We start from the raw sequence: 13,169 nt of genomic DNA on the forward strand, positions 1-13,169 counted from the left end.
TTGAGTGCTTGGATCACAGATATGTACCACAAGCCTGGCTTATAATAAGCAGTGCTGGGATCAAACTCAAGTCTTCATACATGCTAGGTAAGCACTCTACCTTAGCCTTTGCTTCCAAGAGACTTTGCCTCTGTCTTTGTGGACCATTTCCCATTTCTAGGATTCCTTATCAGCTAGTCTTTCCTGTTACATACATTTCCTGCCCAGCTATGGATGGAAGTGTGGTTGTGTGGCGCTTAAGAGGATTTCAGCTGTCCAGGTGCAGGCTCAGAGATTGGGATTGAAGGAAGGAAAGCAGGGGTGAGGCTGGGACTCTGGTTTAACAAGTCTACATTCCTTAGCGTGTTCCTTCAAGATCTAATTTCCATCTTACCTTCTCCCCACTTGGCTATGGAATCCCCTAGGCATGGTGTGCTGTTCTCACTGGATGTGTTTATTTACTTATTTATTATTATGATCATGATTATGATGATGCTGATGATGATTACTATTATTGGGTTTTCCAAGACAGGATTTCTCTGTGTAACCCTGCCTGTCCTGGAACTCTGTAGACCAGGCTGGCCTCAAACTCAGATCCACCTGCCTCTGCTTCCCAAGTGCTGGATCAAAGGCCTGTGCCACCACCACCCGCCTTCTCACTGGGTTTAAAATTTCCTTAAATTTTATTTATTTTATGTGGTTGGGTGTTTTGCCTATATGTATATCTATGCAGTATGTGCATGCCTGATGCCTAAGTAGGCCAGAAGAGGGTGTTGGCTCCCATTTGACTGGAGTTACAGATGGTTAGAACTGCTGGGAATTGAACCTCTTCCAGAGGACCATCCATCTCTCCAGACCTTTCTAATTGTTTGTTTGTTTGTTTGTTTTTAGGAGTCCCTCTATGTAGCCTTGGCTGTCCTAGAATTTGATATTTAGAATAGGCTGGCCTGAAACTCAGATCCACCTGCCTCTGCCTCCTCAGTGCTGGGGGCAAGCAACACTGTATCTAGCTTAAAAGGTTTTTTGTTTGTTTTTGTATTTATAATTGTGTATGGATGTGACTATGGGTATGTGTTCTTGGACTGCAGTTTATAGAGGCCAGAGCATAGCTTGTGGAAGTTGTTTTTTTCCTTCCACCAAGGAGTACTGAGTTAGGCTTGAGCAGCATGCCCTTTTATCTGCTGAGCCATCTTTCCCTGCCACTCAGGAGATTTTTCTTTTTAAAAAATTTATCTATTTTATGTACATAGGTGTTATTGCCTGAATGCATGTCTGTGTAGTGCCCAAAGAAGCCAGAAGAGTGTCTGATCCCCTTAGAACTAGAGTTACAGTTGTTAAAGCTACCATGTGGTTCTGGGAATTGAACTCTGGTGCCCTGGAAGAACAGCCCCAACTCTGAATCTTTTAATTGGTTGCCCCCCAATACCACCTGTCCCCTCTACCCCCTGCAGTATCAGGCAGGGCTCTACCTCAGCACCCCCCCTCCCCCCCAAGACAGGGTTTCTCTGTGGCTTTGGAGGCGGTCCTGGAACTAGCTCTTGTAGACCAGGCTGGTCTGGAACTCAGGTAGATCTGCCTGCATCTGCCTCCGCTTTCAGAGTGCTGGGATTAAAAGCGTGCACCACCACTGCCCAGCCCTCAGGGTCTTATAATACTAGTATCACTGATCTCTAACTCCCTCTTTTCGTGTGCAAGGAATCTGACCCAGGGCCTTGAGCATATCAGGCAAGGCACTCTACTCCAGCAGGATGTGTCTGTGTCTTCTCTGTACCAAGCAAATTGTCCTTTGATACTCTGCATAAGGGTACCTTCTTCGGGCCCTGGTGAGTGAGTTGTGAAAAAATAGTGTACACCTAGATCTCAGAAATTGCATCTGTTCATTGGGTATCCCATGTCTGCCAACTCAGTGGCACCCCAACACTAGATGGAAAATGGCTTGGTCCATTAAGAATTGAATAAAATTTCAGTAGTTGAAGAGAAAACCCTTGTGGGATTGCAGATTTTTTTCTAGCCAGCCTTGGCCTGCTTAGAATATAGACCAGTGAAGCTGAATCCTTCTCCCAGAGTGGTTATGAGCAGAGGCTCTGAGACCTGCCCTAAGAAGCCCCAGAACTAAGCAGGCAACCTGCTTCTGATACTGTATTGTGCCCTCCTTAGATTTTAGTTAGGGCAGCCAGCCTGTAGGTGCTTTCCAGAAGCGCCAAGGACCTGGCCTGATTTTACCCTTGGGTTGGCCATTATAGCATGGGCATGTCACCTCTGCTCTTATGGGGTGAGTCTTTGCATAGCCAGGTTCTCCATCCAGAAATGTCACAGAAGGTGAAGCTGATGGACTTAATGATAGGTAGCAGAGCTACTTTTAGGTTTCAGTTGCAGTACTAGAAGTGCCTGGAGGGGTTGGGGATGGGGGATGAGAGAGAGACTGAGGCTCTCCTTTTTGGACCGCTGGGAGCTAGACTTGGTGGTCAAGAGCTTAAGTTCTCAATTTTAAGTCTTGGGCTTGCCACATCTTAGCCAAGTGGTCCTGAGCAAGTTAGCTTCTTTGCCTTAAGTTACTCCATCTGTGTGTAGGTGAAATGAGTTAAGGGAAATACTTGGCAGAGTATTTGTCTCATACTAAGATATGGATATCATTAATAAAGGTAGAACAACATTGGGCATCATGGTATACTTGGTCTTATTATATAGGCCAGCAGGCTGGCCTGAAATCACAGAAAATTTGCCTGCCTCTGCCTCTCAGTACCGGGAAAATAAGGTGTGTACTACCACACCCAGCTCTTTCTCCCTCCCTCTCCCCCCCCCCTCTCTTTTCCAAAACAGGGTTTCTCTGTAGCTTTGGATACTGTCCTGGAACTCTCTTTGAAGACCAGGCTGGCCTCACAGAGATCCTCCTGCCTCTGCCTCCCGAGTGCTGGGATTAACTCCTGGCCAGCTGTTTGTTTCTTAAAACTGAGAAAAATCCCTGAACTAAATAAAATGTCTCAGTATCTCACCCTGTGTGTGAGTGTGCCTTTTTTTCTCTTTGTTTTTTTTTTTTTTTTTGTGTGTGTGTGTGTGTGCAGTGTTTGCACGTGTGTTGGTGGTGTGTATACCGATGTGTATGTGTATATAGAGACTAGAGAACTGACTGGGCTGGTTTGTCACTATAAAGCATCCCACCGAACCTGAAGCTTGCTGGTTTGGTACGCTGGTCTACATAGAGAGTTCCATGCCAGCTCAGACTACACAGTGAGACCCTGTTCTCTCCCCCTTGCCCCCACTACCCCACCCCCCCAAAAAAGTTTCTCCTTCGTAGGATCTCTGAAAAAAATGAAAAGAGGCTGGAGAGTTGGCTCAGTGGTTGAGAACACATACTGCTCTTGCAGAGGACCCAACACCCACATGGTGGTCATTCCACCTCCAGTGGATCCCACATGTGGTCCACATACATACATGCAGGCAAATATAAATATATGAAACATAAACTATAATACAAAATAGTTAAACATTTTTACATTTATGTGTATGGGTATTTTGCCTGCATGTCTGGTACCTGAGGAGGTCAGAAGAGGGTGTTAAATGGTTTTGAGCCATCATGTGGGTGGTTGGAAGCTGAATCCTGGTCTCTAAGAGCAAGTGCTCTTAATCACTGAGCTAACTATCTATTTTAGAGTCCTAGAACTCCGAGGGCCCTTGGGGAGCTCTCTTTAAGATGGTAACTGGCCACTTATTTACATCAGCATCTCTTGTTAGGAAAAGTCAACCTTAGCTTACAGAAGAACCTGCCCCCTCCCCCAGCATTCTACATAGGCCTACTTTTCCAGCCCTCATGTTTGACATAGGCAGTTACTGGTCTTATTCTGTGTCTTTGGTTTGTTGTGAGCAGACTTGAAGCTGGTGTCCCAGTCCTTGAGCTCCCAGTAAAGTTGGGGTGCTAGACTCTGGAGAGTGTAATGTAGGTCAACAATGCCAGGCACACCCTTGTTCAGACGAAGATAAACACATTCCTGGAGGTAGGCCTATTGAGAAGCTGCCTGTGGAGCTAGTCCCTGACTGGGCTTGCCCAGGGGGTGTGTAAGCATGAGTAGTAGCTGTCTTCACTTGAATTCTCTTAGATTGACCTGAGGCTTGCAGTAGGCTGTGATAGAGTACCTAAACTTAGATGTTGATTTCTGCTTTTTAACTCACTTGTGTTGTTACTTGGAGACTTGGTGGGTGGGCATCTTCATACTTACAAAGAGGGTAATGAAATGATCACATAGAATTGTGATAATAGTTGTATTATGTTATTTGTAACAATAATTAAGTGTAAGCATAATGCTGATCCATGAGTAGGCATGAGTCATTCTCTCCCCTATTTGCTGAGAATTAATTGAAATAAGATTTACACTCAAGCATTCTGAAGGTTTTTTATTGGGGGGGGGGTTCGAGACAGGGTTTCTCTGGCTTTGGAGGCTGTCCTGGAACTAGCTCATGTAGACCAGGCTGGTGGAGAACTCACAGAGATCCACCTGCCTCTGCCTCCTGAGTGCTGGGATTAAAGGCATGTGCCACCGCTACCCAGCTGTATTCTGAAGGATTATGTTTAAATTTGCAGGATATATAATCATTAATTTCATTGTCAAGCAGTTGCATGGTACAGACTTTTGGAAAGTTTCCACTAATGATAAAATTAGAAATTTTCATTTTATTTTATTAATACACATTTATTTTGAGACAAAGTCTCACTGTGTAGTCTTGTTGGTCCTGGAAATCACTATTTGACCAGACTAGTCTCAGACTCAGAGAAATAAGCTGGCTGCTGCTGGGATGAAAGACATGAGCCACCACACCAAATTTGTATTCTAAAGTATGTTCCTGTGTGTCAATATGTGCATGTGAATACAGTGCTCTCTGAGGTCAGAAGAGGCATTGAATCCCTGGAGCTGGAGTTGCTGGGAGTTGCGAGCTACCTGTCATGGGTGTTGGGAATTGAAACTTGGGTCCCCTGTCAAGAGAAGTATGTACTTTTAGCTGTTGAGCCATCTTTCCAAGTCCACTTTGATTTCATTTTTTGAGACAGAGTTTCAGTATGCAGCCTTGGTTAGCCTGGAACTCAGAGATTTGTCAGTGGGTACATACCACCCACTACTCCTGGCAAAATTAGGCGTTTTGATGGAGTCACACAAAATCAGGGAGGTGCTGTTTACATTGCCAATCTCCTACCAGTTGTGTGTGTGGAGTTTGAACTCTTCTTACATATCCAACTCCAATCTGCTAGGTTTTGTTTTAGTCAGATAAAAGGAGTTTAAAAAAAACAAACACATTCCTTATGTAGTAGAGATAGTGACTAGTAGTGGAAGGCTAGAAACATTACCATATTACCATAGGCTAGAAACACAACACACACACACACACACACACACACACACACACACACACACACACACAGTTGGTTTTCTCCTTTGCTCACGTAGTTCCTGGAGATTGAGCTCAGATTGTCAGGTTTGCTGGTTTCTTTACCTACTTATTGATCCATCTCACCAGCTTTCTATTTATCTTTGCCAGGCCATGATGGAGAACACCTTTAATCCCAACACATGGGAGGCAGATGAAGGTGGATCTCTAAGTTCAAGGCCAGGCTGGTAGTAAGTTCCAGGACAGGGTTACACAGAGAAATCCTGTGCAAACAAAAATTGTGCACACATATTTACCACTGTGTGTATGTACAACTTTGGGGAGTTGATTCTTCTGTCTTTGCATTCCTTGTATGAAACTCAGGTCATCAGGTTTAGGTGGCAAGTGCCTTTACCAGATGAACCATCTTGCTGACTCATGTTCTGTCTGTTTCTAATGGAAGTGTTAACCAGCTTAGCCCAGTGCTTTATATAGCTTCACTTACTGTGGAAGAGCTATTCTGGCCTTGCTCCAGCCCTGGACCTGCTTTATGAGAATTCTGTGACTTGGGCTTCTCTGAGCCTTTGCTTTACCTATATAGAATGGAACGTTTGTGCTTGCTTTGCTGTCATTCTGCTGTTTAAAACTCTGATCACTGCCAGGCGTGTGACGCACGCCTTTAAGACCAGCACCTTGGGAGACAGAGACAGGTGGGTCTCTGGAGACCAGCCTGGTCTACAAAGAGAGGACAGCCAGGGCTGTTACACAGAGAAACTCTGTCTTGAAAAACAAACAAAAAGCTCTGATTATAGCTCATGTGCTGTATATTGTAAACAGTGTGGAGTGTTGTCATGATTGCCCATCCCTACCCCTGCCCACATTTTCCTTGGCATGTGTTTCTTTTTTTTTTATTAGTTCTAGTTAGGGAACAAGATTGTTTCACATATAAGTCCCTTCTCCCTCCCTCCCTTCACCCCCATCCTCCTCCCCACCCCCAGCCTACCCCCACCCCATCCACCCACCACTCCCCAGGCAGGGTAGGGCCCTCAACGGGGGCTCTGCAAAGTCCACCAAATCTTCCTGTGCTGGTCCTGGGCCCTTCCCCATGTGTCCAGGGCCAGAGTGTAACCCTTCACATGGGATGGGCTCTCAAAGTCCCTTCTTGCACCAGGGAAAAATACTAATCCACCACCAGAGGCTCCCTGGAGTGCAGAGGCCTCCTTATTGACATCCATGTTCAGGGGTCTGGATCAGTCTTGTACTGGCCTCCCCGACAGCATCTGGGGTCGATGTGCTCTCCCTTGTTCAGGCCAACTGTTCCTGTGGGTTTCTCCAGCCTGGTACAGACCCCTTCGTTCTTCATTCCTCCCTCTCTTCAACTAAATTCCCGATTTCGGCTCAGAGTATATGGATGTCTGTCTCTGCTTCCATCAGCCACTGGGTGAGGGCTCTAGTTCCTGGTTCAGTCGGCGGAATCTGGCATGTGTTTCTGATTGTTGTTGGAATGATACTCCGAACTGATGCCTTTGATAGATAAATGTGATAATGATGGCCTTTTAGTAGGAGCCATGCTTTGTATTTCAGTTCATTTCAGAAAGTTGTGTTAATAACCATAAATGGTGGGTGGTGGTGGTGCACACCTTTAATCCCAACACTCTACAGAGTAAGTTCTAGGACAGGCTCCAAACAATAGAGAGAAACCCTGTCTCGAAAAACCAAAAAAATAAAAAATAAAAATAAATTAAAGCATGCATTTTATATTTTAGGAAACAGGATATCATTAGGCGGTGGTGGTGCACACTTTTAGTCCCAGCATTTGGGAGGCAGAGGCAGGTGGATCTATGTGAGTTTGAGGCCAGCCTGGTCTATAGATCAAGTTCCAGGACAAACTCTAAAAGCTACACAGAGAAACCCTGTCTTGAAAAACAAAACAAACAAACAAACAAAAGAAACAGGATACAATTAAGGAAAGGATTATGAAGTTAGTATACTAGTTTCATGTTAAGTAGATAAAAGCTTCCAGTAAATAATGGTAAAGCCCTAAGTAATGAGTTTCATTTTTTTGTTTTTGGTAAGACAGTAGAATCTTCAGGTGAGGGTAATAATAGCTGGGGATAGGGTGTTCAAGCCTAGGCCTGTCTGTCTCTTTAGGCATTGCTTCTTCCTTATGAACCCTGACAATTTACCAGCCAAATCAAAACATCACTTGTATGATTTTAAAAAGAAAATTGGTGCTGGAGCAGTTGAATGCTTTCTGCCTTTCCAGAGATCCTGGGTTTGGACTGGAAAGATGCTCAGCAGTTAGGAGCAGTGACTGCTCTTCCAGAGGACTCAGGTTCCTAGCCTATGGTGATTTACAGTCATCTGTAGCTCTAGTTCAGGGGATCTGAGTCCTCCATTGACTCCTCTGCATATGTGGTAAACATACTCAATTCAGGCTCACACATACACAAATAAACCCTTTGAAAAAGAGCAGGGATGGGCATATGGGAGGCTTTGGAGAGAGGAAAGGGGAGGGAGAAATGTGATCAAATTATAATCTCAAATTGGACAGTCATGGCTCACGCCTTTAATCCCAGCACATGGAAGACAGAGGCAGGTGGATCTCTATGAGATCAAGGCCAGCCTGGTCTACAGATCAAGTTCAGGGCAGGCCCCAAAGCTACACAGAGAAACCCTGTTTGAAAAACAAAAGTTATAGCCTTGCCGGGTGGTGGTGGTGCACGCTTTTAATCCGAGCACTGGGTAGGCAGAGGCAGGCTGATGTCTGTGAGTTTGAGACCAGCCTGGTCTAGTTCCAGGACAGCCTCCAAAACCACAGAGAAACCCTGCCTTGAAACACCCCCCCCAAAAAAAATTATAATCTCAAAAATAGAAACAATTTAAAGAAATTTTAGAAATTAGTATTGGATTGGAGAGATGCTCAGTGGTTAAGAACTATTGCTGCTAGCTAGTCAGGTTAAAGAGGACCAGACTTTGATTTCCAGCAGTTGCATGAGATGGCTTACTACTGCCTTTTTGAGTTCCAGCACCAGGGGAGTGTGATACCTCTGGCCTTCATGGACACTGTACTCATCTGCCCACCCCCGCCACCTACACTAAAAAATTAATGCAGAAGAAAATGGGTGGGGAGTGCATAGTTTCATTTTATCTAAAACAATCTTCAGAATAGGACATGCTGCTGCCACAGAATGAGTTGGTGCTAAAAATTGTGTACAGTGCCTAGAGAGATGGTTCAGCAATTGAGAGCCCTACCTGATTTTCTAGGACCTGAGTTAGTTAACAAACACTCACATGGTGACTCGTAACTCTAGTTCCAGGGGATCCAGTGTCCTCTTCTGGCCTTTTTGGGCATCAGGAATGAACACGGGATACAAACATACAGGCAAAACACACATAAAATAAATCTTCAGAGTATGTTGCAGAATGTTACTCTTAGCTATGTAAAGGTGTGTTACATTTGTTTAATTATGTAAAGATGTATTGCTGTTTCACCTTGCCTGCCTAAGGCACGTGATTGATCTAATAAAAGACTGAACCAACAGTTAGGCAGAGGAGGGATAGACAGAGCAGAGAGAATAAGGGAGAGACCTGGAGCCAGCCACCTAGCCAGACAGGGAAGAATCAGGAAGAGTAGGACATATAGAATAAAAGAAAGGTAAAGAGCCCCGAAGCAAAATGCAGATGAAGAAAAAAGTGGCTACTGGTACTCATCTGTCGTCATAGGTTGAGGCAGGAGGATCAGAAGTTCAAGGTCATCTTCAGGCCACATAGTGAATTCAGTCAGCCTGGGTTTACATTAGATCTCTCTCCTCTCTCTCTCTCTCTCTCTCTCTCTCATGCACACACGCGTGCGTGCACACACACACACACACACAAAGAAAAACTTTACAATAAATAACAGTGAAAAAAGAAATGGAAGTCATAACTAACTAACCTAACTCTCTACCCCCACCCAGGGTTTCTCTGCAGCCCTGGCTGTCCTGGAACTCACTTTGTAGACCAGGCTGGCCTCTTACTACTGAGTGCTAGGATTAAAGATGTGAGCCACTAAAATGACCTCAAATGATCCTAGCTGCTTGGGTTTTAGTAAGTTACAGATGTAGTCAAATTTGACAACCAAAATTAGCTGTCAGATTTTGCCTTTTTTGGGGGGGGGCTTAATTTTGGCTTTGTAAAGAGGATCTTTGTTAGCTGGGCATGGTGGCGTACACCTTTAATCCCAGCATTCGGGAGGCAGAGACAGGCGGATATCTGTGAGTTCGAGGCCAGTCTGGTCTACAGAGTGAGTTTCAGGACAACCTCCAAAGCAACACAGAGAAACCCTGTCTTGAGAGTATCTTCGTTACATATTACTCAAAAAATCTCTGGCTCTTTAGTGTTTCTTAATCCTTGCCTTGCATATTGATAATACTGGGGAGATTTTGAACAGTGTATCTGTTTGCTTTTTTCTGTCTCTATCTCTGCCTCTTGTTCTATATTACCACCCGGCTAGCCTTGACCTTATGATCATAGTCTTCCTACTTCTACCTTCTGGCGCTGGTATTGTAGGGATGCACTCCTAAGCCCAACTTAAACTACCAAAGCGCCAGCTTCCCATGATAGATAGGAACAGTTTTCATACCAACAGCTGCTGTACCAAAGCACAATATATATATTGGTTGGTGAGTTCTATCTCAAAACAGAAAACACCAGGCTGTGCAAGGTAGTCTCTTATTTTCCCTAATCCTCTAAGGACTTGGAGAAATTGCTTCTTGTGAGGAAGGACCCAGATCCAGCTCTCTGATTCTGCCAGCTGTGTACTTGGCCTTGCTGTTGGCATGTAAGCATCCAGTTTTCTGGGCTGAATTTGAGAAATGACATTTCCCCTTGAGAAGTGAACTGGAGGGGCTGTCTTAGTCACTGTTTTATTGCTGTGATGAAACACCATGACCAAGGCAACTTATAAAGGAAGCATTTTTTGTTTGTTTGTTTGCTTGTTTTGTTTTTGTTTTTTTCCCAAGACAGGGTTTCTCTATGGCTTTGGAGACTGTCCTGGAACTAGCTCTTGTAGACCAGGCTGGTCTCGAACTCATAGAGATCAGCCTGCTTCTGCCTGCAGAGTGCTGGGATTAAAGGCGTGTGCCACCACCACCCAGCAATTTTTGGGGGTGGTAGGGGAGAGGTTTCGAGTCAGGGTTTCTTTGTGTAGCTTTGGAGTGTCCTGGAGCTCACTCTGTAGACCTGTCTGGCTTTGAATTCACAGAGATCTGCTGGCCTCTGCCTCCCAAGACAGGGTTTCTCTGTATAGCTCCTGCTGTCCTGGAACTCACTCTATAGACCAGGCTAACCTTGAACTCATGGTTTATTTATTATTGTTGTTGTTATTATTATTTGGCTTTTTGAGATAGGGTTTTTTTGTATAGCCCTGTCTGTCCTGTAACTTGCTCTGTAGACCAGGCTGGCCTCAAACTCATAGATCTGCTTGCTTCTGCCTCATGAGTGCTGGGATTAAAGGTGCACCTGTTAAAGAAAGCATTTAATTGGAGATTTTCATACAGTTTCAAAGTACTAGTGGTTTGTGAGGAGTCTGGCAGTAGGCAGACAGGCATGGTGCTGGATAAGTAGCTGAGAGCTCATATCAGATCCATAAACTACAAGCAAAGAGAGTGAGACTGGGCCTGGTGTGAGCTTTTGAAACCTCAGAGCCTACCCCCAGTGACCTACTTCCTCCAACAAGGCCACACTTCCTAATCCTTCCCAAATAATACCACTAACTGGGATTAAGCATTCAAACATTTGAGCCTATGGGGGTAATTCTCATTCAACCACCACAGGCTATAATCTAGTGGTTGAGTGCTTGCACTTGCCTAGCACATTTGAAACCCTGGTCTCTCTCTCTCTCTCTCTCTCTCTCTCTCTCTCTCTCTCTCTCTGTGTGTGTGTGTGTGTGTGTTAGGAATATAGTGTGCACCACTACACTTGTTGAGGCCCTGGGTTTGATTCTCTAGCACCACCCACAACAAAATAAAGCAAAAAACCCCCACAGAAACTGAGCAGTGCCCTGTACTTTTTTAGGTTCCTTCCAAAGCTGTGAGCAGCTGGATTCAAAGAGGGACCTCATTTGGGCTTTTCCCTGTGTGCTGCTTACCCGTAAGCAGAAGGGACGAAGGCACTGGCTAGTTCTGCTTTCTCCTGGCTCATCTCTTGGTTGTCAGCATTGCACATCATCCCTGAGCAGCTGACCTCAGGCTGCTTTTGACATCGAGCAGAAGTGAAATAAACCTTTTGGGGAAGTGTGTTCTATAAGCTCCTGTCATCTTGCTTAGGTTGTTCTGACTTTATTCTCAAAGAGCTGTGCTGTTGCTGTTTTCTTCCTTCCTTCCTTTCTTTCTTTCTTTCTTTCTTTCTTTCTTTCTTTCTTTCTTTCTTTCTTTCTTTCTCTTTCTTTCTTTCTCTTTCCTTCCTTTCCTTCTTTCTTCCCTTTCTTTTCTTCCTTTCCTCCCTCCTCCCCTCCCTTATTCCTTCCCTTCCCTCCTTTTTTTCTTTTTCATTTTTCGAGACAGGGTTTCTCAGTGGCTATGGAACCTGTCCTGGAACCTGGTCTGTAGACCGGGCTGGCCTTGAACTCACAGATCCGCCTGTTTCTGCCTCCCAAGTGCTGGGAATAAGGTGTGCACCATCACTGCCTGGCTTGTTTTCTTTTTATATGTGCCCGTGTGGATGCGGAGCTTAGAGGACAGTTAGCAGGAGTCTCCTCTTCTCTCCTTCCAGCCTGCGTGTCTATCTGGGGATGGAATTCAGCTTGCCAGACTTCTGTGCTAAGCAGCGTTAGCCCCTGAACAGTCTCATCAGCTTTTCTTAGTCAGCCGGCTCCTTTTCTTATTATTAGTAAGTAATAAAGCCTTTGGACTTCAACCTTGGAATATATATGGGTTTCTTGAAATTCCTCCCAGGTCATTGTTACCAGGACCATTCTCAGTTATAGGGGCATAGTTGTGTTTTTAGATATGCCATCTTGAGGGTTTGTGTAATTTTTCTTTCAGATCTTTAGGTAGAACCCCTGAGAGAACAGGGTAGCCCCTCAGTTTACTTTCCTCAGTAGAGAAGGAGGCAGCTCTTGTCCTCAGAACCATCTTGGTCATTGCGGAATTTTAGCATCCTGGCCACTCTCAGTGCCAGTGTTTCTCAGCTAGGGTGGCAGAGGATGTGCATCTCTGTAGGATGGAGCCACAGTGTCTGGCATCTGTCTTATGGGCAGGACTCAGTGTGTGATTCTGTTCCTGATCCCGTTGAGAAATGCTCTTGTATAGGGTACCCAGCCTTCCCAGAAAATGTCAGGGCTTGTTTGTCTCAGTTCTCACTTCTGTCTTATAATCAGTTCTTTGTTGGTTAGAACTGTGCAAGAAGTTGCCTTTCCTTCTTGGGTACCTTAACCTGACAGCAAAGTGAGTCTATCTGATCACTCTGCTTTGGCCTTGCTGAGCCTCCAACTCGGTCCTCATTAGTGGCGCCCTTCCTTCTGTGGCCAGAAACTTTGCGGCTTTAATCTTTGTTCAGGTATCTGCTTAATATCTTGGCACTGAGGCACTTGATATCCCAGCACCTAGGCACATAGTTTCATAGGTTTTCTTTTCTTAAACAGTATTATGTACCCTAGGCTAGCCCTAAAACTCCCTATATACCCCAGGGTGACCTTGAATTTACTTTAAAAAAATAAGTGATTAATTTCATGTGTATGGGTGTTTGATCTGTGTGTCTGTGCACACCATGAGCCAGGAGGAGGGTGTTGATGGCCTGGGATTTCAGTTAGAAGTGGTTGTGATCTACCTTGGGTGTAGGACTTGAACGCAGGG

General features: G+C 44.9%; 1 protein-coding gene across 4 annotated transcripts in view; it reads left to right on the top strand.

Annotated features, from left to right (window-relative positions):
• The window catches only part of Ube2l3 (ubiquitin conjugating enzyme E2 L3), a 45,334-nt gene that overhangs the window by 6,153 nt on the left and 26,012 nt on the right, over positions 1 to 13,169 (top strand). The window contains exon 1 of one of the 4 annotated variants that reach the window (XM_035444743.1): positions 5,546 to 5,554. The exons of the other annotated variants lie outside the window; for them this stretch is intronic. Within the exon in view, the coding sequence (XP_035300634.1) occupies positions 5,549 to 5,554 (6 nt within the window). The 5' untranslated portion in view covers positions 5,546 to 5,548. Of the gene's footprint in view, positions 1 to 5,545; positions 5,555 to 13,169 lie in introns of those variants that run through there. 4 annotated transcript variants of the gene reach the window in all.

This window comes from Cricetulus griseus, chromosome 4 (genome assembly GCF_003668045.3).
Source record: "Cricetulus griseus strain 17A/GY chromosome 4, alternate assembly CriGri-PICRH-1.0, whole genome shotgun sequence".
NCBI lineage: Eukaryota > Metazoa > Chordata > Mammalia > Rodentia > Cricetidae > Cricetulus > Cricetulus griseus.